At 51.2% G+C, this 24,922-nt stretch overlaps 1 protein-coding gene across 4 annotated transcripts in view; it reads left to right on the top strand.

Moving 5' to 3' along the window:
* AFDN (afadin, adherens junction formation factor) overlaps positions 1-24,922 on the top strand; it is a 140,746-nt gene that overhangs the window by 104,560 nt on the left and 11,264 nt on the right. For all 4 annotated transcript variants that reach the window (XM_082668965.1, XM_082668967.1, XM_082668966.1 and 1 more), the window contains exons 23-29: positions 11,665-11,730; positions 11,921-11,994; positions 12,369-12,487; positions 13,914-14,108; positions 14,692-14,783; positions 15,115-15,300; positions 17,489-18,415. In XM_082668965.1, the coding sequence (XP_082525091.1) occupies positions 11,665-11,730; positions 11,921-11,994; positions 12,369-12,487; positions 13,914-14,108; positions 14,692-14,783; positions 15,115-15,300; positions 17,489-18,415 (1,659 nt within the window). The remainder of the gene's footprint in view (positions 1-11,664; positions 11,731-11,920; positions 11,995-12,368; positions 12,488-13,913; positions 14,109-14,691; positions 14,784-15,114; positions 15,301-17,488; positions 18,416-24,922) is intronic.

Raw genomic sequence — 24,922 nt, forward strand, 5'->3', positions numbered from 1 at the left:
TGTTGAGCTGGGCAAGCGAGCACGTTATCGCATGCATCGCCGGATACCCGAGTGTGGAACTCGGAGGGAGGGTCAGAGGCATAGGGTGCTCTAAGGGGGTAAGAGCAAGCTCTAGTAACCAGATGGCGTGCCGTTTTCAGGCATGAAAAAGTGTGTCAATGTCTGTTCTTACAATGAGACACGACTCCAGCAGTTCACCTGTGGACTCCATGGCTTTTTCTCCAGCAGAGCTGTAGTCTGTCTGGTGCTCACAAAGGAATGTTGAGCAGGAGTGAACAAGTCCTGTGATGGGCCCACGTTGCTGAAACGGCGCTCTGTGCCTGATGCCCGGCTAGGGCTGTGCCGGCCCTCATGACAGCGCAGGTGGCCTCGGGAGAGTCCAAGGCCGTGCGGCGAGCGCGGGCAGCCGGGGTGCTCGCAGAGCTCTGCGTCCTCCGTGGTGGGCGCCCGGAGCAGAGCGCTTCCCGCCACACGCTCAGTGTGCCCGCACCTCGAGTCTCGGGGAGAGGAGCCTGTGGGGCGTTTCCAGCTGGTCCCTGAGGATCACACAGTGCCGTCACCTGTCATTTTGTTCCTGTTAGACACAGAAGAGCCCGCGGCCGCTGTGTTGAATTTTACCCCCGTCACCCTTGCTTGCGTCTGTGTGTTTTGGTCTTTTCCGTGAGCTCCTGCGGCCTTTGTGTTCGGCTCCGTTCTTCTTTACTTCTTCCTAATTAGCATGTGGCCTCGTGGCCGTGAGCCTGGGCAGGGTTCTGATGTCAGCCCGCCGACGCCCCTTCCAGGCTGCGGCTGTTTTATGGGATCCAGATGCCTTGGAACCGTCGTGCTCTGTCCACTCTGTGAAACCCTGCTTTGGGGACGTTTGGGGCGCTACTTCTCACTCAGCTGAGGGCCGGCATGGTGCTTCCTGTTTAATTTGGATTTTTTAAATAGCAACCGTTCCCTCCTTTTTATTTTTCTAGCTCTTTTTAAAGTTTAATAAAGTACAAAGTAAATGAAACTCTGAGCTTGCCCGGTTACGTAAGAGTCCGAGTGTTGCATCAGTCTGGCTGGAGTTGCTCAATGCCGTCCGGGTTGTGGCGTCCAGCTCAGCTTCGTGGTGGCGAGCCTTGAGAGGCCAGCTGTGTGCCACTGTTGCCACCGGGGGAAGTAGACAGTTGTGTTTCAGCTGGAGAAGCTGGTGCGCCCGAGAGACCAAAATGTGGCTCTCTGTTGTCGGAAGAGCAGAGTCTGTGGTGAGTCTCTTCGGGGCCGTGGTGGACGCGGATGTTCTCTTTAGAGTCTGCTTTCCCTCCACGGTAACGTGCTTCAACCTGTCCGGGGTTCACTCGCCCGTGCAGCAGCCGTGTAAGGGAGCTCGTGATTACACACCCAGATGTTTACTGCTCTGTAGCTGAGCACTATGGATTCCTGAGGTTCGTGAAGCTCTAAGGCTTCTGTGTACTTTTTATACAAGAAAAACCATTAATCTACTCCTGCCGGTTGTAGTATAGTGAAAGTTGCTTGAAACAGTGGAAGCTGCTGCTGTAGAATTTGCCCAGGACATGCAGGAATCTCCACAGTGCAACTTCTTCTGGGCCGCTTTAGGTGCTTTTTACTGCAGGCTTTCTCCAAAACCTGGTTTTTCTAAAAGTGAGCATAAAAGTGACAATTTGAAAGGTACTTAGGATATTTTACTATTTTGTTTAAAAATGAATGGTTAATTGAATCTTAGTTTGTGCTTTGACTATATACGGTTTTTAAGGTTTTAAATCTTAGCTTAAAACACAAAATAAAATTCCTGTGCCTTAAAAAGGAGAGTCTAAAAGCAGCGTTTATTGATCACACTGCCTTTTCACCACTTACAAAGCGAGTGTGAGCTACAGTTTAGGCCTTTAAGGAATTTGAGACCTTCACCCTATGTTCCTTGGTGACCTTATTGGGACCAGGTGGGAAAGACCTAGTCAAAGAAATGAGTTGGGAAATTCTCAGTTCCCTTTTAAGATCAATTCCAAAGTACCAGGTGACTGCAATTACTCCCGTGGACATGCCAGGAATAACTTTCCGTTAAGTTGTGCGAAACGACCGAGTGCCCTGCATGGCTGTTGGCTTATGAATTTGGAAACAATGTTTTATATTTCTGTCCTAATAGTAAATTATATAAAAGAACAATGTTTTACCTATACATTTACAGTAGTGGCCTACGTGCAAACTTCTTGGGTCCACTGAAATAACTGAATTCAATTACAGTATTAAAATAATGTAATCGGAAGAGTCACGTTAACCCTGTAAAGCAGAGCCCTCTTTTCACGTGGTGGTTGGTACCCGTAGAGAACGACGGTATTTGCAGGGTCCCCGGGTGGAGGGATTGGCTGTGGAGCAGCCCAGTCTGGCGAGGCCCAGACAGCCCCGGGGCACCTGCCTGAGCCGTGGGTCACCTTCCTTGTCTCACTCTTGAGCCACAGACGCTCTGAGGCTCCTGGGGAAGCTGCCCCTTCGCCCTGGAGAACCCTCCTCGCGCCCTGGGGAACGCTCCTCGCACCCTGGGTCGTGCGCCCACGCTTCTGGGCTCCAAGGCCTCCTGCAGCCCATCTGGAGGGCCCAGTTCAGAATCAGTGTGGTTTGCTTCCTTTACTTTATGGAGAGTGAAAACATAGATGACACAGTGTTGTTTGTTTGTGCTTTATGCAAACGGTAGAAGATGGGCAGAGCTGACCCTGGAGCGTGCGTCTCTGGCAGAAAGGGCACTTACCACGCAAGTGCCGTCCAGGCTGCTAGGGTGGAGAGTGTCTCGGGTATGAGTTTGAAAACTGATTGTTTCAGAACTAAGGTAACGCCTACCAAAAAGAGAGAGCCTGACAATGTTTTAAAAACTCTAGTCTGAATTTTAGTAGTTTATGAATCAGAACTCTTGTCTGACTAGAACTAAAGCGGCTCCGAACACTGAGGAAGGGGCGGGTGGGCAGAGCGTTGTACTGAATCTGCCTGATGAGTTTTAAATACTCCTGGCTCTCAGGTCAGCCCAGCCCACTGATTGTTTGAAAGCCATTCGCCAGGGTGCAGGCTGTTTCCACGCCGGGAACAATAGGCTGAACCCATGCTGCTGTGGCTGGCCAGTCTGTCTTCCTCCTGCTGCTGCCTTTTTTTTTTTTTTTTCGGTGGGGGCGGGGATTGTGTTTTAATGATGTTTTTATGCTGTAACTCATATCACACTCCCACACTCACCTCAGACATTGCAGCTGGAATGTTTGAAGCGGGGTTCCTTCTGACTGAGTCTCTCTGAGCGGGAGGTGAGAGCACCTGTGCTTCAGTCTTTCCCAAGGTGCCTTAGAAGACTTAGAGCAAACAAGGTATTTGGGAGCAGCCTTTTCTAAACTTGTAGCCGGTTCTCATCGGATACATCAGGCAGCTGACTGACAGGTGCGTGTTTCTTTCAGTTCTGGGGAAAGCGCAGTGCGGCTTCTGCTGTCTGTCGTTCTGTTTGGGCATCATTTTTGTCAGCTGACCGCCATTCTCTCGTGTACCTATTCTGCAGGTAAATTCCAGGTGTGGTTGCTTCACCCCCTTCAACCTCTGCCCTTTCCTTCTCTCCTCCTCCTCGCAGACTCCTTCTCCTCAAGCCTCCTTCTCTCCCTTTTAAGGGAAAGGAGAGCACCTCCAGGATGCACTTTAAGGTTAAATACTGAGACCACACAGGAGTGACCTGTGTTATTTCACTTTAACTGCTTTTTTCAGGACTGAGGATCTAGCCCTCTGCCTTCTTTTGTGCCCCTGGCTAGTGTGTGTGGTCCCCATTCTCTAACCTCCCAAAATTACGTTAAAGGCCACAAATGCCAAACAGCAGCTCGAGCGCTGTACTGCGTGTTCCCCTCATCAGTGCCTCTGGAAGGGAAAGTGTGGTTGTGGTTTTTTTAAATGGACTTTTAATATTTAATTCCAAAGTTGTGTCTAGTGAAATTCGTAATTCCTGATGCCTTTGGAACACATCACTGCTTTCCAGAAGACAGTTTTTAAAAAGGAATTTGATTTGTCAGGTGAGGAATGGGTAGTTCCAAATGGTTATGCTTATCCTGTTCATTTTAATTTTACAAATAACACGGACCAAAAATACAATAATATCTTTTCAAATGCCGGTTTAGACAACTTTAGGCAAGTAATTCTTAAAATACTTTACTATTTATATATTTACTTATTATACTGTGGTTCTCTTCTCATCGTTGGAAATCAGGGTGTGTAATGTTAGCGTATATATTGTGTTGCAGTTAGACCTTGTTTTTACACAGTTATCTGCATAATTATAGATTATTGCTAGTATCTTTGGTTACTAATAACATAGATATGCCATGAAAAGCTTATAGTTTTAGAGCAGTGATGTCCAGTAGAAATAGAATACGTGGGCCGTGTAGGTAATTCAGAATCTTCTATTAGCTACATGTAAAAAAATAAAAGAATCTGGAATTAACTTTAATAGTGTGTCTTCTTTTATGCAGTTATGATTTCAACGTGTAGCCGTGTCGGTCGTTAGTGAGACAGTTTAGATTCTTCCTTTGCGCTCAGTCTTTGAAGTTGGGGCGCTTCGCGCTCGGTCTTTGAAGGTGGGGCGCTTTGCGCTCGGTCTTTGAAGTTGGGGCGCTTCGCGCTCGGTCTTTGAAGTTGGGGCGCTTCGCGCTCGGTCTTTGAAGGTGGGGCGCTTCGCGCTCGGTCTTTGAAGGTGGGGCGCTTCGCGCTCGGTCTTTGAAGTTGGGGCGCTTCGCGCTCGGTCTTTGAAGGTGGGGCGCTTCGCGCTCGGTCTTTGAAGGTGGGGCGCTTCGCGCTCGGTCTTTGAAGGTGGGGCGCTTCGCGCTCGGTCTTTGAAGGTGGGGCGCTTCGCGCTCGGTCTTTGAAGGTGGGGCGCTTCGCGCTCGGTCTTTGAAGTTGGGGCGCTTCGCGCTCGGTCTTTGAAGGTGGGGCGCTTCGCGCTCGGTCTTTGAAGGTGGGGCGCTTCGCGCTCGGTCTTTGAAGGTGGGGCGCTTCGCGCTCGGTCTTTGAAGGTGGGGCGCTTCGCGCTCGGTCTTTGAAGTTGGGGCGCTTCGCGCTCGGTCTTTTGAAGGTGGGGCGCTTCGCGCTCGGTCTTTGAAGGTGGGGCGCTTCGCGCTCGGTCTTTGAAGTTGGGGCGCTTCGCGCTCGGTCTTTGAAGGTGGGGCGCTTCGCGCTCGGTCTTTGAAGGTGGGGCGCTTCGCGCTCGGTCTTTGAAGGTGGGGCGCTTCGCGCTCGGTCTTTGAAGGTGGGGCGCTTCGCGCTCGGTCTTTGAAGGTGGGGCGCTTCGCGCTCGGTCTTTGAAGTTGGGGCGCTTCGCGCTCGGTCTTTGAAGGTGGGGCGCTTCGCGCTCGGTCTTTGAAGGTGGGGCGCTTCGCGCTCGGTCTTTGAAGGTGGGGCGCTTCGCGCTCGGTCTTTGAAGGTGGGGCGCTTCGCGCTCGGTCTTTGAAGTTGGGGCGCTTCGCGCTCGGTCTTTTGAAGGTGGGGCGCTTCGCGCTCGGTCTTTGAAGGTGGGGCGCTTCGCGCTCGGTCTTTGAAGTTGGGGCGCTTCGCGCTCGGTCTTTGAAGGTGGGGCGCTTCGCGCTCGGTCTTTGAAGGTGGGGCGCTTCGCGCTCGGTCTTTGAAGGTGGGGCGCTTCGCGCTCGGTCTTTGAAGGTGGGGCGCTTCGCGCTCGGTCTTTGAAGGTGGGGCGCTTCGCGCTCGGTCTTTGAAGTTGGGGCGCTTCGCGCTCGGTCTTTGAAGGTGGGGCGCTTCGCGCTCGGTCTTTGAAGGTGGGGCGCTTCGCGCTCGGTCTTTGAAGGTGGGGCGCTTCGCGCTCGGTCTTTGAAGGTGGGGCGCTTCGCGCTCGGTCTTTGAAGTTGGGGCGCTTCGCGCTCGGTCTTTTGAAGGTGGGGCGCTTCGCGCTCGGTCTTTGAAGGTGGGGCGCTTCGCGCTCGGTCTTTGAAGGTGGGGCGCTTCGCGCTCGGTCTTTGAAGGTGGGGCGCTTCGCGCTCGGTCTTTGAAGGTGGGGCGCTTCGCGCTCGGTCTTTGAAGGTGGGGCGCTTCGCGCTCGGTCTTTGAAGGTGGGGCGCTTCGCGCTCGGTCTTTGAAGGTGGGGCGCTTCGCGCTCGGTCTTTGAAGGTGGGGCGCTTCGCGCTCGGTCTTTGAAGTCGGGGCGCTTCGCGCTCGGTCTTTGAAGTCGGGGCGCTTCGCGCTCGGTCTTTGAAGTCGGGGCGCTTCGCGCTCGGTCTTTGAAGTCGGGGCGCTTCGCGCTCGGTCTTTGAAGTCGGGGCGCTTCGCGCTCGGTCTTTGAAGTCGGGGCGCTTCGCGCGCTCGGTCTTCGAAGTCGGGGCGCTTCGCGCTCGGTCTTCGAAGTTGGGGCGCTTCGCGCCGAGCTGCACATTTTGGTCTGGGCGAGCCGCATCCCAGCGCCCAGCAGCCCCTGGACCTCGTGGCTGCCGCGCCAGACACGCCTAACGTGCCTTCGCCAGCGAGCGTCTGGAAAGCTCTCTGCGTACATTCCTCTTGTTGGCCTTTGGTCAGTGCTTAGGCCGCTCTTCCTTACATTCTTCTAATGACAGATGTGATGCCTTGATACGTAGCAGCAAAAAGGTATAACTTGTGGACTCCGTTTTCATTTCTTAATTAGAAAAGTAGAATTACCATAAAATGAATTTTAATTTTGGGCGTATGTAAATAAAAGAGGAACTTAATAGAATTTGTCGAGTAAATTTTTTTAAAGTTCAGTCTTACTGGGCTAGTGTGTGCATTATTGTGTAGAAATGAGACATAAGTGGTTTAATATTTCTGGAATTAATAAATTTTGCTTTATTCATTTTTTTTATCATAGTCTATAACGTTTTTGTTTTTATTCGGATGAAATGGGGTGGGAGGCAGAGCGCTCTGTAATGTTAAGGAACGATTATGTCTTTTCCAAGAGCTGACCTGTTCCCAATACAGATGGTAGTGGGTAGGGACCCACACAGCTCACCAGCTCCCCGTCTCCCCAGTCACGGGGGCCGTTCCAGCCAGGGCTGCTCTGGCCAGAGTGAGGCCTTGGATCACCTCAGCGTTGCTCAAAGATTCCGGTCTTTGGGGTGGAAAGTAACTAAACTATCCATGGCGATTTTATAGAGAGAGAGAGGGAGAGAGAGAGAGTGTAAGGAATTCCGTAGAGTTCTTTCATCTCCAGGTGGTATATTCATCTTTGATTTTGTTTTTCTAAAGTCGTTACCGGTGGGACTGTAATTTATCTGTACAGCAGTTGCATTTACAGATTTTTATGGCCAGTTTATAGTCATGAGCTACCCACGAAGTACAGATAAGATTCAAATAAGGAGAGATGGGAGAGATCCAGCCTGGAAAGAGGGAAGGGCCCCCCCGTAGAGACAGGCAGTCTGCAGAAAGGGACACGCTGACAGACGTGTAGGCAGAGTGCTCTGTTAAGTAAGGAATATTCACTAGGTAAATAGTGCGAGGTTGAGACCACATTTGGAAGATTCAAATGCCAACCAAAGTTTGGATACCTGTTAGAGCAGCGGTCCCCAACCTTTTTGGCACCAGGGACTGGTTTCGTGGCAGACAGTTTTTCCACGGACTGGGGGGGTGGCCCAGGCGGTGATGTGAGCGGTGGGGGTGGATCAGAGCAATGGGGGGATCCGGAGCGGATTATGAAGCTTCCCTCGCTCGCCTGCAGCTCACCTCCTGCTGTGCGGCCCGGCCGTTGGGGACCCCTGTCTTCGAATATTACTTATGTATCTCCCTACCCCCAAGAGTCTTTTTAAAAGATCATCTTTTATCATGGTGCTTTGTTGATGACTTTTAACTAAAGTCAGTTTTTATGACGAACCTTCAGTAGAGCTTTTAGATGCTCGTGGTCTTCTGAATTGAGGTCTCTAATAATCATGACCTCTCGTTTCTTCCTTGTGACAAGGAAGCATAAATTGAACTTACTTGGAACTAAAAGGAGCGGCTGTGACTTAGAATTTAGGTAACTTCCCGTCATGCGAGGCAGTAAGTCCAGCAGTTCTTCAGCGCCGTGCCTTCCTCGTCACCTGCTGCCTGACAGCGGTGGGTCCGAGTGTCTCAGAAATGCTTGAGGTTTCTAACTTTTTACACCAGTAGCTCCGCAGTGCTGTGTTGCCAGCTCCCAGATAACGCACATATCAGCTGCTTCTTAGCCTGCCAACGTATTCATTCAGTAAGATTCTGGATTTCCCCAGAGAGGGTTTTTAAAATAAGGAGTTGACCCCGTTGTTGTAGCCTGACTGCAGGGATTTTGGGAAGCGGCCCTGGCAGGGAGCTAGGGGAGGAGCCGCCTGTAACCGTCTGAGGGAACACAGGAAATCCCATGGGAACATGAGCCAGCGAGAGGTCGCATCCTGCCTGGCCTTGGCAGGGTGAGCGGGCCGGCAGGTGGGCCTAGGGGTCCAGTGATAAAAGGATTTTGGCAGAGCCGTTGCATCCGAAAGTCGTTCTGTGTGGTGAGAACAGCATAAATAAAAGCAAGGACCTGGCAGCCGGGGGTGGGAGGGGGGATGTGCAGGGCAATCAGGTGGGCGTGGTGTGCTCGAACTTGAACTTGGGCGCCATATGCAGGAGGCTTGTGCCCACTGACAGATAGCTGGTGACCTGTCGGGTCAGGAGAGCTTTGTTGGAGGCGTGCGCTTCCGGAAGGGGAATTTTGTAAGGCAGGTTGGATAGAGGGGGCCAGCGGGCGAGTCGTAAGGAGAGTTTTCCTCATTTTGCCAGAATTTTTCTGAAATTTATAATGGAAACTAATGCTTGTTTAAAGATGTGGCTTCAATAAAAAAAATTTTTAAATGATGCTGTTAAATATCTATTACAGGATCGGTTACTTGAATACTTAGAACTTAGGTTTATTAAATTTCGTATTGCATGTAACGCGTAATAAATTATCTGTTTAAAAACATTAGGCTTTGGGGTTATTTCCGTGCTGCTTGCAGCTCATGTGGAGTCTGCTGAATTCAAGCCTGCGTATTAGTTGTCTAAAATACAGGGCGGTCGTGAGATCCTAGAGCCCGGTAGTTACCCGCAGCCGTGTGATTACTGGTCTAAAGGAAGAGGTTGAAGACAGGAAGTAATAATGTAGTGAAGCTACAGTTTATCGTGGACGTGCAGCCGGGGCACCTTCCTGGAGGGAAAGCTGTGACTAACGGAGGCCCTGACGGGTATGCAGCGAAAAGCGCGTTTGCGAGTTCTTGGTTTATCCGGAGGAAGCAGAACAGCATTTTCATGGTTTTCTTGTACTTTCTATTTTGTGACTTTAAAAAGATTAAAGTTTTCTTATCACTTTAATTTGTCCAAATAAATGAGATTTTTTTCTTTATTAATAATAATCTTTCATACCAGAAATGGGGAGGAGGGCTTGATTTATTGTTTTAAAATATCCAAATATGTATTTGGTATTTTGTTTACATCAGTTACTAAAAATACTGTCTTACTGGTATTGCTGCTAGAGATTTCTTTTGTCAAAGGTAGTAGTGATTGACTATCTTATTAAAAGTACAATTTTTATTATCTAAATTACAAGGACAGTATTGCATTCCCAAAAATTAATGCTTGTGAAAATGTAGTGTGTCCATTCACACTAAAAACTGGGATTTTGAAGTTTAATAGTCAGTCAAATAGAGAGCAGAAGAAAAAAGTAACTATGCTTTTAGAACCTTTCCCCCAAAATCTGGCCTTGTTACCAGGAAATAATCACGCAGTGTTTGCAGAAAAAGATAAAGAGGGATTTTCAGTACCCCGGTCAGAAATATTATCTGACATCCGCAAAGAAAACTACTCTAGAATATGAGCTCCTTTGGGGGTGGGGACGTGGCGAGGTGTCTGTTTTGTTCGTTCACGTACCCAGAGAGCTTAGGGTGGTACAGGCATTCAGTGACTATTTGCGGAATGAACGCAGCTGTTATTCAAAGAGCCCAATTAGGTAATTAATCATAGATTACATCGAAGTATAGAATGTTATTTGAAGGAGTCATTTAATTAGGCAATATAGGAGGGGTGCCCACTTTAACAGATGGGGCAGGGGGGCTGCCCTAGAAGTAGTGTCCCACGGATCATCTTAGGCCTCAGGTTCAAGGCAACCATATTGGCACAAGGGAAGTCAGATGAGAGCTGTATTTATTGCTTTTTTGCTAAGCGATAGGCTAAAATTCAGAAAGTTCCCGTTTATTGAGTGACTATATATACACACATGTACACACACGTGTGTGTGTGAAATTTCAAATGTACCCAGAAAAGTACAGTATTTCCCCAGTATGCCAGTAATTTTTTACGTGAGGCAGAAGGGCCAGCTGAGTCCTCGGGGCATGTGGTTGGGTGTCTGGACCGGGCAGGAGACGTGTAATGAGGCAGGGTGGTGGATGTCGACGTATAGACAGACAGAAACGGAGAGGGGTCTTGAGGGGAACAGTCGGGAAACCTCAGCCAGAGGGTCAGGAGCTGCTGAGGAGAAAACGGATTTTACTTACCGTGTGTAGAGCTTTTGTAGAATCAGCTCCCAGATAATGTAACCCCAGGAAACCTGGAGTGGAGCTGTTGTGTTGAGGCAGTGTGTATGGTCTTCAGAAAGAGGTAAGTGGTAGGTGCTCTTAGGCTCACAAAACGGCACCTCTGCTGGGTTTTCCCTGAGGCGGGAGGTTGGGCAGACTGCCCTCTTTTACCCTGTTCTGTTAACTAAAGGGAAAAATAAGTTTTCAAGTGGAAATTTGGGAGTTCCAGAGTGTTGTAGAAAATTGGTGTCAATTAAGTCATTGGTTGAACTATCTTTATACCTTTCTGTGATACCTTACGTTTTTGCTTTTGTGATACAATATTTCATAAGTACTGAGGTTCGAGCTGAGAAATACGTTCTCAGTTGTAGAATATTGGTAGTGACATCCAAATGACGTTTCATACGTATGAATGCTTCCTTTGGTGGCCCTAATAAATTATCTGAAATTCAGATGTTACGTTGGAGTTGTAACGTCCAAATAGAACACTGGCGATTCTGTAAGGCAATTGTATCTATTTCTTCCATCCGCCTCACAGAGGTTCCTCGCCCGTCCGTGATGTAGCGTGCAGTGAAGCTAGTGCACGCGCGCGTGCTGCGTGGGCTGGTGCTTGTAGTTCGGGACTTCCTTAGGGTTACAATGCGTGATCCTTAAATTGCAGCAGTGTAGAGTATTTTCTGCATAATTGTCTCTCCCTAAGTCCCTCTTCTTGTTTGCCACAAGAAGGTTTTCCTTGTTTTAGATTTTAAACTTTACGGGTGTAAGGGGAGGTGGGTAAGCTTTGGAACGCAGAAACCCTCTGGTGAGCTGCTCTTGTATCGAGGTGAGCAGCAGTGCTTGCTGCGAGCGTGGCCCACGTACACTTGTGCCGCCAGGACTCACCTCTGCCTGCAGGACTGCAGGTCGGTCGTGGTCACCTCGCCAGCTGGCTGGTGATTGACTGATTTTTCAGAAGTAGTTTTTCTTAATTTGGAAAGACAAAGTGGGTGCATTTCCTGTTAGTTTCTTTATATTTACCGGAGTGTTGATTCTATTAATATAGTTTTCGCAATTCTAATTTTCATGTAAAAACAATAGCTGAGACTTTACTTACAGTCATCTGTATGCATGTTTTATTTTTACGTTTCTTACTGTGTATTTTCAGTACGGTGTTTTCCACCTTGTTTTTGTTTAGGGTGCTGGTCAAGACAAACTTGGAATCTACGTCAAGTCTGTTGTAAAAGGAGGTGCTGCTGACGTGGTGGGTATGACTCTTAAAGCGGCCAGCTCTCAGTGCGCCGTGTGTTTAACAGACGACATGCGATGTTCTGGCTCTTTTAGTCTGTGGAAAACCCAAGTCTGAGCGTACTTACCGTTGGCTTCCTCTCCCCCCTTCTCCCTCTGCTGTCCCCCCCTCCTCTCCTGTCTGCATGCCTTCCGGGTGTGTCCAGGACGGGCGGCTGGCTGCAGGTGACCAGCTCCTCAGCGTGGATGGACGGAGTCTGGTAGGACTCTCTCAAGAAAGGTATCGTTTCTTTATTTGTTTAAAGCTTAAGAAGAGCACTTTTTAGGGATATTTCATATTAAATTTTGGAATTGGAAGACGAAAAACCATGCTAAAAACTATGCCCTTCCTCTCTAAGTGTAAAAGTCTTAGTGTACATGAAAATTATGTATTTTAGTCTGAATACGTTTCTTTGACTCTAAGCACTTGCTGAAATTTCTGGAAGTCATCTACTGTTCTTATTGATAGTCAGAGGGAGGGAGTCTGTCAGAACTTGACTCAGGCTGGCGGGTGAGGCCGGCGGGCGTGCTGGCCTCGCCCTGACCACAAGCTGCCGTGGGGACAGGACGGGTGCCTGAATCACTTCTCTTACAGCCGTGATGCTCTCTTCCCAGGGCAGCAGAACTGATGACAAGGACAAGCTCCGTGGTGACGCTGGAAGTAGCAAAGCAAGGAGCCATTTATCACGGTCTCGCTACCCTGCTCAATCAGCCGTCGCCCATGATGCAGAGAAGTAAGGACTGCGGGTCGCCGCCGCCCCCATTGACTGCTGCCAGTCGTAGCTCATGCTTACTGATCACCTGCCGTGTGCCAGGCTTTTTCCAGTCGTGGCCTCGTCTAATACTCACAGACCCTGTGGAATAGGCCCTGTTGTCGTTACTACCCCGGTTTTAAAGAAAGACACGAGGCTGAGCGCGGTGCCCAGGATTACTAGATCATGGGCTGCGGGGGCCAGTCGCGCTATGGTGGTGGTAGTTTATTAGGGCCCCCCCCCCGGCAAGAGCCACTGACAACGTGCACACGCCTGGTGACTGCAGGGGACCCCGCACGTTCCACATGCCAGCAGCACTCGGGGCCCTTGGTCGGTAGTAAGTGGAGGAATGACTTTTCATCTTTGACAGACAAACACACACGGGATATAAAGCCTTCAAAGAACAAGTAGAATCCTCTCCCGAAGGAATGTTTACACGCGTGTGTACGAATAGTTGTTTCAGTCTTGCATGCTCTGAGATAGGGCATGACTGTTATGTAGAGAGTTCACTTTAACTAAAAAGCTCAGTTTTTGAATGAATAATTCGTTGGTGGGAACCGTGGTTTTTGTAGTACATCAAAAACCTCAGAATAAAATCAGTATAAATGTGGGGCTTTGTAAAGAATTAGCTGAGAAACCAGGGGAAAACCATGATGATGCCCATTGTCTGTGAAATCCCCACATACTTTGTACGTCCTTGGCTGGCTGTGTACATCCCCAGAGCCGGTGCCCTGGGCGAGCCCGGAGCCCATGCCTGGTAGTGACTGCGGCCGAAGCGCTGAGAGCCTGGAAGACAGACACAGGCCTCCACACGGCACTGTGGTTGTGCTTTTTTCATGACATGGTGCTTAACATATGGTTGTCTGATGCCTTAGTTTATAGTCATTTGAAAGAAGCAGACTAGGTGATGAGTTTAGGACCAACGGGGGAAACTGTTGGAATAAATAATAGGTCAGGGCCGTGGAGTGAGAGGACAGGAAAGCTAGAAAGTAAAGAGTGAGCGATCACAGCAGTGACACAGCGGTTCCCGATGAGGACAGCAACCCTGGGTGACTAAAGGAATTAATACACGTTTTAAAAACTGAGGGAAGCGAGTTGATGTTTCAGCCGGAAGAGTCACTTTAACAGTAATCCTGTTGCCTAAGCAGGTACGCTAGTGAGAAAATGAGCTTTGAAAGAGTAGTTTCTCTCGTCAGTGACCCTTAAATGTTGCTTCCTTTGAAAACTTCCTAGAGATTCTTCAGAAAGATTTTACGTTTATATGAAAATCACCTCATTTCTTCTGGTAAAAACATTCTTACTTGCGGAGTTTTAAGTATTTGTAGCTTCACCTCTCCTTTAAGACTAAACGGTGTTTCAGATAAGATCTTGAACAAAGGAACAGGTCTTGAAGGCGTTTTGATTTCAGTTTCAGATCGTCGTGGATCAGGTAAACCCCGACCAAAGAGTGAGGGTTTTGAGCTCTATAACAACTCAGCTCAAAACGGGTCCCCGGAGAGCCCTCAGATGCCTTGGGCAGAATACAGCGAACCAAAGAAGCTGCCTGGCGACGACAGGCTGATGAAAAACAGGGCTGACCACCGCTCCAGCCCCAACGTCGCAAGTAAGAGGAGCCTCGCGGCCCTTCTCTCATCGAGACGCGCGCCCCGCCACGTGCCCGCTCACAGCCAGAGGGAGGAGGGCGCCCCGGCTTTGCTGCGCGTTAAAAGAACATTATTACCTGCGTAGATTAGCCACCTGGGATGTGTTTTCATGAAAGATGCTACAGCTAAGGTGCTAACAGGAAATAAAAACTAGTCTGGGAACGTCGATTCCTGGATGCTCCGGGCAGGTACACTGATGAGGGGGGAGCACAGGTTGCTGGATGCCCCGTGGGGCAGCAGACAGTCTTCATGGTGTTAAAGGGTTGTCAGCAGGAAGCAGCAGCTTCCTGGGAGGAGACATGCCCCAGATACCAGGTTTGCAGATACAGCTTCGTGGCTCCGGGCTCTTGATAATTCAGGAGGCGGGAGTGGGCGAGGTGAGCCCTCACCTCCACGCGCCTTGTTTCTGTGTCTGTGCTCTCGACACCTCGCTGGTGGCGTGCAGGTGCCCGGCGCGCGGTTACTGCCTGTAAAGAGCTCTCGCGATGTTACGTCGGGCTTGTTTATTTAACATTAGCTTTCTTTCCTGTTTTCCACCAACAGATGAGCCCCCTAGTCCCGGCGGGAAAGGCGCCTATACCTCTGGGACAGCGGCCAAGATAACGTCCGTCTCCACTGGAAACCTCTGCGCTGAGGTCTGAGACGTGAGCACACAGATGCTCCGACAGCAGACCCTTGGGTTCCCCCAGGGGGCCTGAGTTATCTAGGAAAAAGTTCTCATGGTTTCTGGTTCCTGAGTGTTTGGGTTTTGAATTTTTAATATAATGGGGAAATGAGCTTTCAGTTAGTAAGTCGGGGCAAAATAAAATGTTTTTAATTATTCTCAGTCCAGGATCTGGCACTTTAAATTTTTAACACCGCTTGTAAAATACACGGATCCTGCTTTAAAAGCGGGCCTGGGACATTGGATCGGTCTGCGGTGCGGGCTGCGGAAAGCTCAGCTGCCTTCCCTCTGCCCGCCTGCAGGAGCGGACGCCCCCCCCCCGAGCCGAGGCCTACCCCATCCCGACGCAGACCTACGCCAGGGAGTACTTCACCTTCCCAGCCTCCAAGTCCCAGGACCGCACGGCTCCTCCTCAGGACCAGTGGCCCCGTTACGAGGAGAAGCCCCACATGCACACGGACAGCAGCCACTCCAGTACTGCAGTCCAGGTGAGAGGGGCGGCGTCCCGACACGTCCTTGGCCCTCGAGGGGACCAGCTTGCGGGAAAACGGAGGGATTTCCGGGGCACAGCTGCCATTTTCTGCAGAGCAGCACTGCTGGTCCTCTCTTTGTTTCTCTCGGGTTTCGTGGTCACCTGAGGAAAAGAGGGCATAGGAGGGAATACTGAGCGTGAAAGGTGGTTCTCTGCTCTCTTGCTGAAGGCTTCACTAGGGTCTGTAGGCGAGGCTCACTGATCCTGGAGTGGGGCGGGGGGGGGAAGCAGGAGGCGTCCCCGGCACTCGGCGCGCACCGGCGGCTGTTCCAAGCCCCGGGAAAGCTGAGACGGCCGTGGTCCCGCCCGTGAAGCTGAAGCTGAAGCTGGGGTGGGACGCTCACCTAGACCGTAATCACGGGAGCTGGGTTCTGAGCTGAGGGTACGAGGCGCGAGGAGGGTTGCCTCGGCAGGGGCAGCGTGAGCGAGGCCGGGAGGAGCCCCGTCTGACGGGCCCGGGCACGAGTCGCCTGGCTGTTCTGTTCGCCCTGAGGCAGACCTCCTTCCGTGCGTGGAGGCACGGGGGTTGGACAGCGCCAGGGACCTGCATGCCTACGGCCCGTGAGTGCTGTTTGCCTCGGCCTCCCAGCGTGGGTAATAAGCACCGGAGGAGGGCCAGGGAGCTGAAGGGTCACTTACGTGGATGGTGAAATGACCAAGAATTGGACAGGACTTATCGCAGGGGGGCGGTGAGTGGGCACCAGCAGCGAAGTGAAGTCCTCGAGGAAAGCGAAGGGTGGCCTTGTTGTCACTGGGCTGCGAGGGCTAGCGGGTGTGTGGTCTGGATGCACCAGCTCCAAAGCTTTGTACTCGAGAAGCGCCGTCCACACGCAGCAGGCAGTCTGGCCGTGCTTTCATGTGAGCTGCAGGCCGTGCGCCCAGTAGTCAGAGAGCTGTGCTTCTGCGCACACGGCAAAGCTGTAGAAAATGTGGGAAGTACATGTTCCATTTTTCTAGCAGGCTGCTGGTTTTTCAAGTGATATATTTCATTTTTTTGTTCTTGGTGTGCCTTTTGAGAAAAGGGAAATAATTTATTTTCCAGATTTGTGTCTTCAATTTCTACTCATTAATAGGGCTGGAAAGAAAACTGTTTGGCTGGGACATCATTCATAGCAGATCATTTTCTGGGGGCTTCCCTGGTGGCTCAGTGGTTGAGAATCTGCCTGCTAATGCAGGGGACACGGGTTCGAGCCCTGGTCTGGGAGGATCCCACATGCTGCGGAGCAACTAGGCCCGTGAGCCACAACTACTGAGCCTGTGCGTCTGGAGCCTGTGCTCCGCAACAAGAGAGGCCGCGACAGTGAGAGGCCCGTGCACCGCGATGAAGAGTGGCCCCCGCTTGCCACAACTAGAGAAAGCCCTCGCACAGAAACGAAGACCCAACACAGCCAAAAATTAATTAATTAATTACTAAACAACTACCCCCAGCATCTTAAAAAAAAAAAATCATTTTCTGTCGCATCACGCCACTTTCAGACATGCCTCTTCCACGTGCAAGACTAGCCTCGGAAGCAGGTGTACTCTGTTTCGTACATGTGCAGCGGGTGTGTCCCTCAGATCATCCCGCCGCCTTTCTGAGACTCGGGTACAGGCTCATCCCTCCTCGCCGCGCCCGGCTCTGTCTGTGCGCTCGTGGGCCCGTGGGCCCGTGGTCAGCTGGCGGGACTCGGAAAGTCGCGGATGGATCACGTGGCTAGGATTTGATAATTAGTCTGAATGCTAATTAGAATTTTACTGCAGAGAAGTAGTTCTTGTCGCTCTTCAGGACACAAGACTAAGCACATTGCTCTGCTCAAGGTCAGCCCCGTGTCTGGCACCGCAGTGCAGACGCCCGTGAGGCCCCAGGACAAGGACGGTGCCGGATGTGGAGAGCCCGAGCCTTCGTGCATTTCGCTGCTTGGCCATTGATGTGGACAGGACGCGCCGCTTTCCCTTTTCCCCTTTAGCTTTCTAACAGATACAGACGTCCTCTGGGAAAGCACCGTCGCGGGATTAGCGCTGGGTGCGGGCAGCCTCGGCCCGTCCTGTACGCTCACCGCACACTTCCCCTAACACTCCTTTCTTCCTGAGCTGAACTGTTTATGTACTTTCAGTAACTTCTGACGCTGGCTGAAACACAACGGTTTCCCGTTTTCTTTTTCCAGCGCGTGACCCGGTCCCAGGAGGAGCTCCGGGAGGATGTCGCGTACCACCTGGAGCGGCAGAGGGTGGAGGCGGCGATGGAGCGCAGGTCTGACGGCGGCGACGCGTGGCTCAACCAGGGCTCCTCGCTGGGCTCCAGCACCTCCAGCCAGGAGCACCTGGGCCCCCCTTCCAAGGCGGGCACCCCCGCGTCCACGCTCACCAAGAGCGGCCCTGGGCGCTGGAAGACCCCAGCCGCCTCCCCGCCGGTGCGGACCGACCCGCCCCCCGGGCACTACGGCGATGGGGACGGAGTCCCCGCGGACTCGCCCCTCCCGCCGCCTCCCATCGGCGCCCAGGCGGCTGCAGAGCGGAAGAAGCGGGAGGAGCAGCAGCGCTGGTACGAGAAGGAAAAGGCGCGCCTGGAGGAGGAGCGCGAGCGCCGGCGGCGGGAGCAAGAGCGCAGGCTGGGCCAGCTTCGGGCGCAGGCGCCGCCCCCCGGGCCCCCGCCCCCCGGGCCGCCCTCGCCCGCCGCCCCGCCGGCCCCCGCCCGCGCCCCGGACACCGTCATCCGGGAGCTGCAGCCCCAGCAGCAGCCGCGCACCATTGAGCGCCGGGACTTGCAGTACATCACGGTTAGCAGGGAGGAGCTGGCCTCGGGGGACAGCCTGTCCCCCGACCCCTGGAAGCGGGACGCGCGGGAGAAGCTGGAGAAGCAGCAGCAGCTGCACATCGTGGACCTGCTGAGCCGCGAGATCCAGGAGCTGCAGGGCAAGGCCGAGCGCTCGGCCGAGGAGAGCGACCGCCTGCGCAAGCTCATGCTGGAGTGGCAGTTCCAGAAGCGGCTGCAGGAGTCCAAGCAGAAGGACGAGGACGACGAGGAGGAGGAGGACGACGACGTGGACACCGTGCTGCTCATGCAGCGCCTGGAGGCCGAGCGCAGAGCGCGGGTAACGGGGCCGGGCGGGCGGGTGGGCGGGCACGCGGCACGGGCTCCCAGCCTCCGCGGGGCGTGGGCGTGGCCGGAGATGCTGTCCTGCGGCGCCGGGGCGAGATGCTCTGGGCACGAGTGCTGGAGAGGCGCTGGTTCTGCGCGGTCCGACGGCGCTTGACAGCTGTGGGGCGCCCACTGGCTGCAGCCGGCTGGCTGGCTGGCACGTGGGTGGAGAAGACGCGTTAATAACCGGTGATCACCGTGATCAGGGGTTGGCAACGTGTCTTTCAACGGCTGCAGAGTAAACGTCTCTCAGGCTCTGTGGGCCGGACAGGCTGTTAACTGCCCCGCTCTGCCGCCGTCGCCGGCACACGGAGGCAGGCGTGCAGTGCCCTGAAGCTTCATGCCGGGACGGGCTGCTCCTGGTCTCCATGGTCCGTGCTCCCCAGGGGTAGCAGAGGAGCGGTTCACAGCTCAGGGTCAGGGCCGGCGTCACGGCCCAGATAGAGGGAGACTCTCGAGTGTTATTAAAGTGCTAAGCAATTATATTTCAGTGGTAGCTTAAAGGGAGTGAGAACTTAGAATTTTATTCATGGTTCTCCATGTTATAAAAATAACTTCTATTCCTTTTGTGTCAAGTCAAAGAAGAAAACTTAAATTTATATTAGTTTAATGCAGTCGCTTGTTAAAGTGCCGCATCTGAGATTCTCTGTTACCCTGTGTATCGGGACAGTTGTTGACAGAGAAGCATTTACTGGTATTAACTTGCAGTGAGTGCTAGGGACTATTTTACGTTAATGCACTTCAGTGATTTTTTTTTTTTCAGATATAATGCAGTATTCTGAGAAAAAACAGCAAAGGGCATGTCCTTTTTGTCTTTTGGATTTTGTTTCTAATTCCACCTCTGATGTCATCTGTACTGGAGACCTAAACCAAGGGTCTCCTGTCCCGTCAGACCCTTGAATCTTTCCAGCTCAGGATGAAATTCAATCCTAGACCCTCGGCAGTGAGTGCCTTGAGCCGGCACTGTGATGCCTTTTCACTTTGCTCTGAATTATTTTCCTGGAATGTCACTGCACACACTTCTTGTTAGCTCTGTGTTCTCAAGCAGACGTATATGTAACTTGGTCCAAAATTCAGCTGGAATTCCTCTGAGGAAACTTAAATTTCTTAAGTGAAGATCTAAATGGTAAACATTACATTGTTTTATTAGTAGTTTCCAAGTCATCAGTAGTAAACGTCCTCAAAAACAAGTGTATTTACCATCAATACTGTTTTGTTTGAAAGAGCAGCTGTTTGATGAAGGACTGATTATTTTCCGCATAAGGATCCTTTGAACTATTTCCACTTTCTGGTCAGCACTCTGGCCCGTCTGTAGGTGGTTAGCTGTGTGCCTGTCACGGCCGCCACCCCTGCTCCACCTGGGTCCTAGTGGACGCGCTGAAGGTGGGCTCCCCGAGAGGCTGCTGTGGCCGTGGCCCTGGGGCTCTGTCCCCACAATGCGAGGCAAGAAGGCTTACCTCTGATGCAGCCTTAGCTCTGAATCTAAAGCTGATGTTTATGGTAAATAAGTGGACGTCATTAATATTTACTGTTGAGGGAGAAGTTAGAAACCACGTTGCAGTATTTCTATAATTATGCTTTCCTTTGAAGGCTAAAATTTTATTGAATGTCTCTCAGTTTTTCCAAGTGATTAAAAAACAGTGAATATTTCAAAGCCCCTTAGTATGAATTACGATAGTTTAAAGTATCTGTGTGTTTTATCATTACTTAATTTAAGATTAATATGTTAGTCTGCAAATAAGAGAGCTAAGGGAAATTTTACTCATTTTAGTTGCTGTGTGTCTTAATAATAAAGCTCAAGGACTTAATACCATGCGGGCATTTTTCTATTTCCGAATGCTGGAAATTGGTCTGTAGTGTCCGTACTTTCCTCACTGGGTTGTCCTTCAAACACAGATGGAGCGTGGGAACCACAGACACGCTGGTGGCGGATACAGATCTAACCTGAACCTGTTTCTCACACTTCATCTTTCTTTCTTTTCCTTCTCTGTTACCTGCAGCAGACTGCTATGCCAGCAATCTCTGTTCTAGATTTGGTATGTTCTTGTTTCTTTCCCTTGGGTACTTTTTTCCTGTCTTGATTTCCTTTTTTTCCTTTTAGTGGTGGTGGTTTTATGTTTTCAGTAGATCTGGTTCTCAGGGGTGTCCTAGATCAGGATCTGTAGTTCCCTGACTCTAGAAGCATGCTTTTGAATGTGTTTAGATTTAGTTATTCTTTGCTTTCTCTCTGTTACTTTTTAACTGTTACTTACTGTTTGTTTATGGTTTTGACCTTTACTCAGTTTTAGTCATAAAATTCGTACTCTGTATTCTTACGTACTCATAAATACATAGGCAAATGAGAAATTTTGCAGTGAGTAATCTATTTTTTTCTTGTTACATTAGAAATACGTTTTAAGTATTCATTATTAGAAGCTCAGTTCAACTGGTATTGACATTGTTTGTCACTTAAGATGTAACTGTCTAGGGTGTAACTGTCTATTGGCAGAGAAAGAGGAATTTCCAGTAAACGTTTAGTCTGTGTTTTCTTCAATAACACCACATGATTTTAGTTTAGTTTATCGGCTATACCAGTTCATTGCCAAAAAATACTTGAGGTCGCATTCTGCTGTAACTGTGATGCGTTTATGTCCATATTGGGGAAATTGAGTTGGTCATTTAGCACCCTCGTGCTTGAGGGCGGTACCTCTCGCGGCTGCCAGACACTCATGCTCTGGTGTATTGATACTGACTCTAAGTCAACATTTGTTAGTCAGCTTTTAAATGATACAAGGCCAGTATCTGACACTACTTTTTAAAAAATCTCTGAATCCAGGTTTGACTCTAATGGCCTTTTCACCAAGTAACAGCCCTCCTTTTTTTGTTTTGTTCTTTTTTTTTCAATTTAAATAGCATGATGGCAGCGCCACTCCAAAGGGAAACCTTTCTTGAAAACATCTCTCCTCGATGACTGAGAGGCATGTTTTCTGGGCTTTGTGTTTTTCTCCGTATGAGACAGAGACGGAAGTATCTGCTTCTTTCCCTGCCTCTCTGTGTGTTAAGGTGTCCGTATGGAAGGGGGTGGGAGACAACAGTCAGTCCCACTCGTCTCTTCAGGTACCAGGTCCTTGTCACACGCGTGCAGGCCAGGCAGCCTGGGGCCTCAGCTTTGAGATGCGCCGACTGAGGCCCCAAGAGAATCCTGAGTCGGGGCGGGGGGGGGAGCGTGGTGGTGACAGGTGAGTGACAATACCCAAGGGTAAAGGGTGCACTGAGAATTTTATTTCAAAGGCGTAGTTCGGGGTTTTCTTCCTTCAAAAGACAATTATTTTGAGGGCTGATGTTGACGGTAAGCACCGTGTTTCCGAGCATTTCTTAGCCTGATTCCCCAGCAGAAGTTGAGCTCTTGCCTTGTCCCGGGGGCTGTTAGGCACTGGGCCCCCGGGGACGATGGGGACCGGGTACAGGCGTGTGCCCACTTGTGTAGGGCCCCGCCCGTGCGGTCTGTAAGGCCTTTCCTTAGGCTTTGTCCCGGGATATTTACGGTGACGCGTGGGAGAAATGGGAGCTTCGGAGAGGTGGAGAGGTGGCGAGGCTGCCCTGGCGGCTCTGGGCCCCGGGTCCCTGAGTGCCCGTCGCCCCGCGTGGGCCCAGGGCCGCCCTACCCTGCGCTCACCTACCTCCTCCCGGACCCGAGCCTCCCGTGCACTTGCATACGGGACGGGACAGCGAGCTGCCGTCTGCTGCACCTGCAGCTTCCCTGCCGCGCCCGACTCTCCCAGTCGCCCAGTCTGGGGAGCCTGCGGTTGCCGTGGCGCCTCTCCCCTCCCTGCAGAGGGATTCCCAGCTTCCTGGGAAGCTGACCACCTGCAGAGTGGCTCGCTCGCCCCGGGCCCGTGCTCCCTTTGCAGACTCTCCTGCACACGGCCGCCGCCGCCCGGCAGGTCGCAGAAGCCCCGCGACCCTGCAGCGGCCCCCTGCCCCTCCAGAAGCGCCCCGGGTCTCCCGGCCCGCAGGACGCCTCCCGGGCCCACCCGGCGCTGCGGCCGCGCCTGCTGGCCCTGCTGACCTCTGAGGGGCAGCCGGTCCTGCCCCCTGCAGACAGGAGGGGAGCTCAGCCTTCACTGCTCTAGGCGGCTGGGTGACCGCTTCTGTGGCCCTCTCGTCCGTGACAACTGCAACGTGCGCAGACGAGAAGGGCAGGCCTAGTACCCGATGTCGTGTAGACTGAGAGTAGAGATCCGGACCAGAATATTCTGGGTTCATATTGAGTATTCTCTGTGCTTCACGAAAACGTCTGCTGCTCATAAAACGGTTACTGCGAACCATCTTTCAAGGAGACGCTTCCGAGACCAGCAGTCTCTCAGCTGGCCCGTCGCAGCTTCGTCTCCTGCCAGTTGAGTGGTTCATCTTCCGTCTCAGATGACCCGACAGCTCACGGGAAGAATCCCTCCCCCTTGGGTAGAGCAGGGAGGGGGTGTTTTCAGAGACGCTGTGGGCTGCCTTCTTGTTTGGCCTTTATGTAGAAATTGGCCACGGCCCTCTGGAGCATCTCTGGTATGGAAGCAGTTGAACTAGACGCTTTGTAGAAACCTCAAGCAAGAATCAGTAGGAACCTTAAGGGAGAGTTGTACCTGCGGAGGGGCCTGTCTCAGAAGGCAGCAGAGCGTTCTCTGCCTGTTCAGGTGGGAGACCCTGCCCAGGATGTTGAGGCTGGAGGGTAGACACAGCCCACCTTCGGGAAGCGTCAGTTTTATTCAAGGAGGAGAAATAAGTTCATACTCAAACCAGCATGTGTGCGCTTGGGAGTAGAACACGAAGTTCCTGTGGTTGTGTCGGGGAGAACAGCTGCCCTAGGCGAACGTCAGATGTCTGCTCTGGGCTGCTGTGAGCCACGCTTCTTACCTGTCTCTGCTGCTGGAGTAGGCCTGCACCTGTAGGTCTCCCCTTAGAACTCTGGACAGAATCATGTTCCTTCAGTTACAAAGAAGGGGACGGCTGCACCCGGGGCAGGGAGCCCCACTGACGGAGGGCCGAGAGCTGGTGTCGTCCAGTGGCAGCCCTTCCCACTTGCTGATGGGGAGGGCCCTCCCTCCAGAGGGAAATTCCCCGCCCCCCCCGCCCCCCCCCCCCAGAAGAGACGCGGCAGGAAGCTGCGTGTGCTAGGACAGGATGCCAGAGTCCTGTCCTAATAAGTGGCCTATCGGGACCTCTTTATCTGGGGGCCTTAAAGTTGTTTTAGGGTGAGTATTTTTAATGGGTGGGAGCATAAGCAGAAAAGGCCTGCAGAGAGAAAGGGTGATGTGCTTAACAGACTTACAGTTGCTTTTCAGAGAAAATGTCAAAAAGTAAAGGATGTTTTGGCCCCGTTTTGTATTCAGATATTTCAACATGAAATTAAAGATATAAGTTACCGTATTTTTGTGGAACAAAAGTATAAAGTATAGGGCTTCCCTGGTGGCGCAGTGGTTGGGAGTCTGCCTGCTGACGCAGGGGACACGGGTTCGTGCCCCGGTCCGGGAAGATTCCCAAAAAAAAGTATAAAGTCTAAACACACAGATCTCAACGTACTATTTTTTCAACTATTTTTTTCGGACTGCCTCAGTATCGCAAGGCCTTGGGTCAGGCTTGCGTGCTGCTTTCAGAATCCCAGCCTAGTTCTTGGCTGGAGTAGCTTCAGTCTGGGCTGTCTTGGCTCACTCTATAAGAATGAGTACTGTGTCTGTTCAAGTCTAGCTCCCCCAAGTAGAACGTCCTACGAGACGGTTTTGATAGCACGCGACTTTTCGTTCCTTTAATGTGAGACAGCGAGCTTGTCTGCGTTTCACGTAACCTCACAGTGTTCAGGCCCCGCCAGGCACTGGCTCTCAGAACCATGAACTTCCCAACGTAAGTTGAAGTGCTCTTTAACTGTTGTGAGACGTAACCGTACACCTCGGTGTACCACCTGGCTCTGTTATGTGGGGAAAAGTAAGAGGTTCTCTTTTCTCTCTCTCTCTCTTTTTTTTTTTTTTTTTTTTGAGTAAAGCAGCATATTTTTGAAAAGCAAAACAGCCTGTGTTTTGAAAATGAAAATACCTGAAACAGCTTATCAAAGAGTGGAAAGAAACTGCCTTAGCTCTAACAGCACTGGTTCATTTGCTACCTTTATAGAAACCAGTGAAACAGCACGAGGGGAAGGCTCCTCGTTTACCACCGTCAGGATTTTAAGAGAAAATGCCTGTTGATAGATTTATAAGATAGAGTTCTGTACCTTTAATTATGAGAATTGAAATTGCTCTGATTTCTTAAAATTATCCTGTTTAACTTAAAAGAGCTGATTCAGTGTGTACTGATTTTCTTGCTCAGAACTTGTTTTTCATTAGGTCTAAAAAGTACTGAGAGAACATAATGAAATTAGTTTTTGCTTTATTGGGTAACAGAAACACTTCTGATGCATTCATGCAATTTTACATTCTTCCACAAATTACTTTTCTGTAGA

The sequence above is a fragment of the Grampus griseus genome (assembly GCF_964374135.1).
Source record: "Grampus griseus genome assembly, chromosome: 13".
Lineage (NCBI taxonomy): Eukaryota > Metazoa > Chordata > Mammalia > Artiodactyla > Delphinidae > Grampus > Grampus griseus.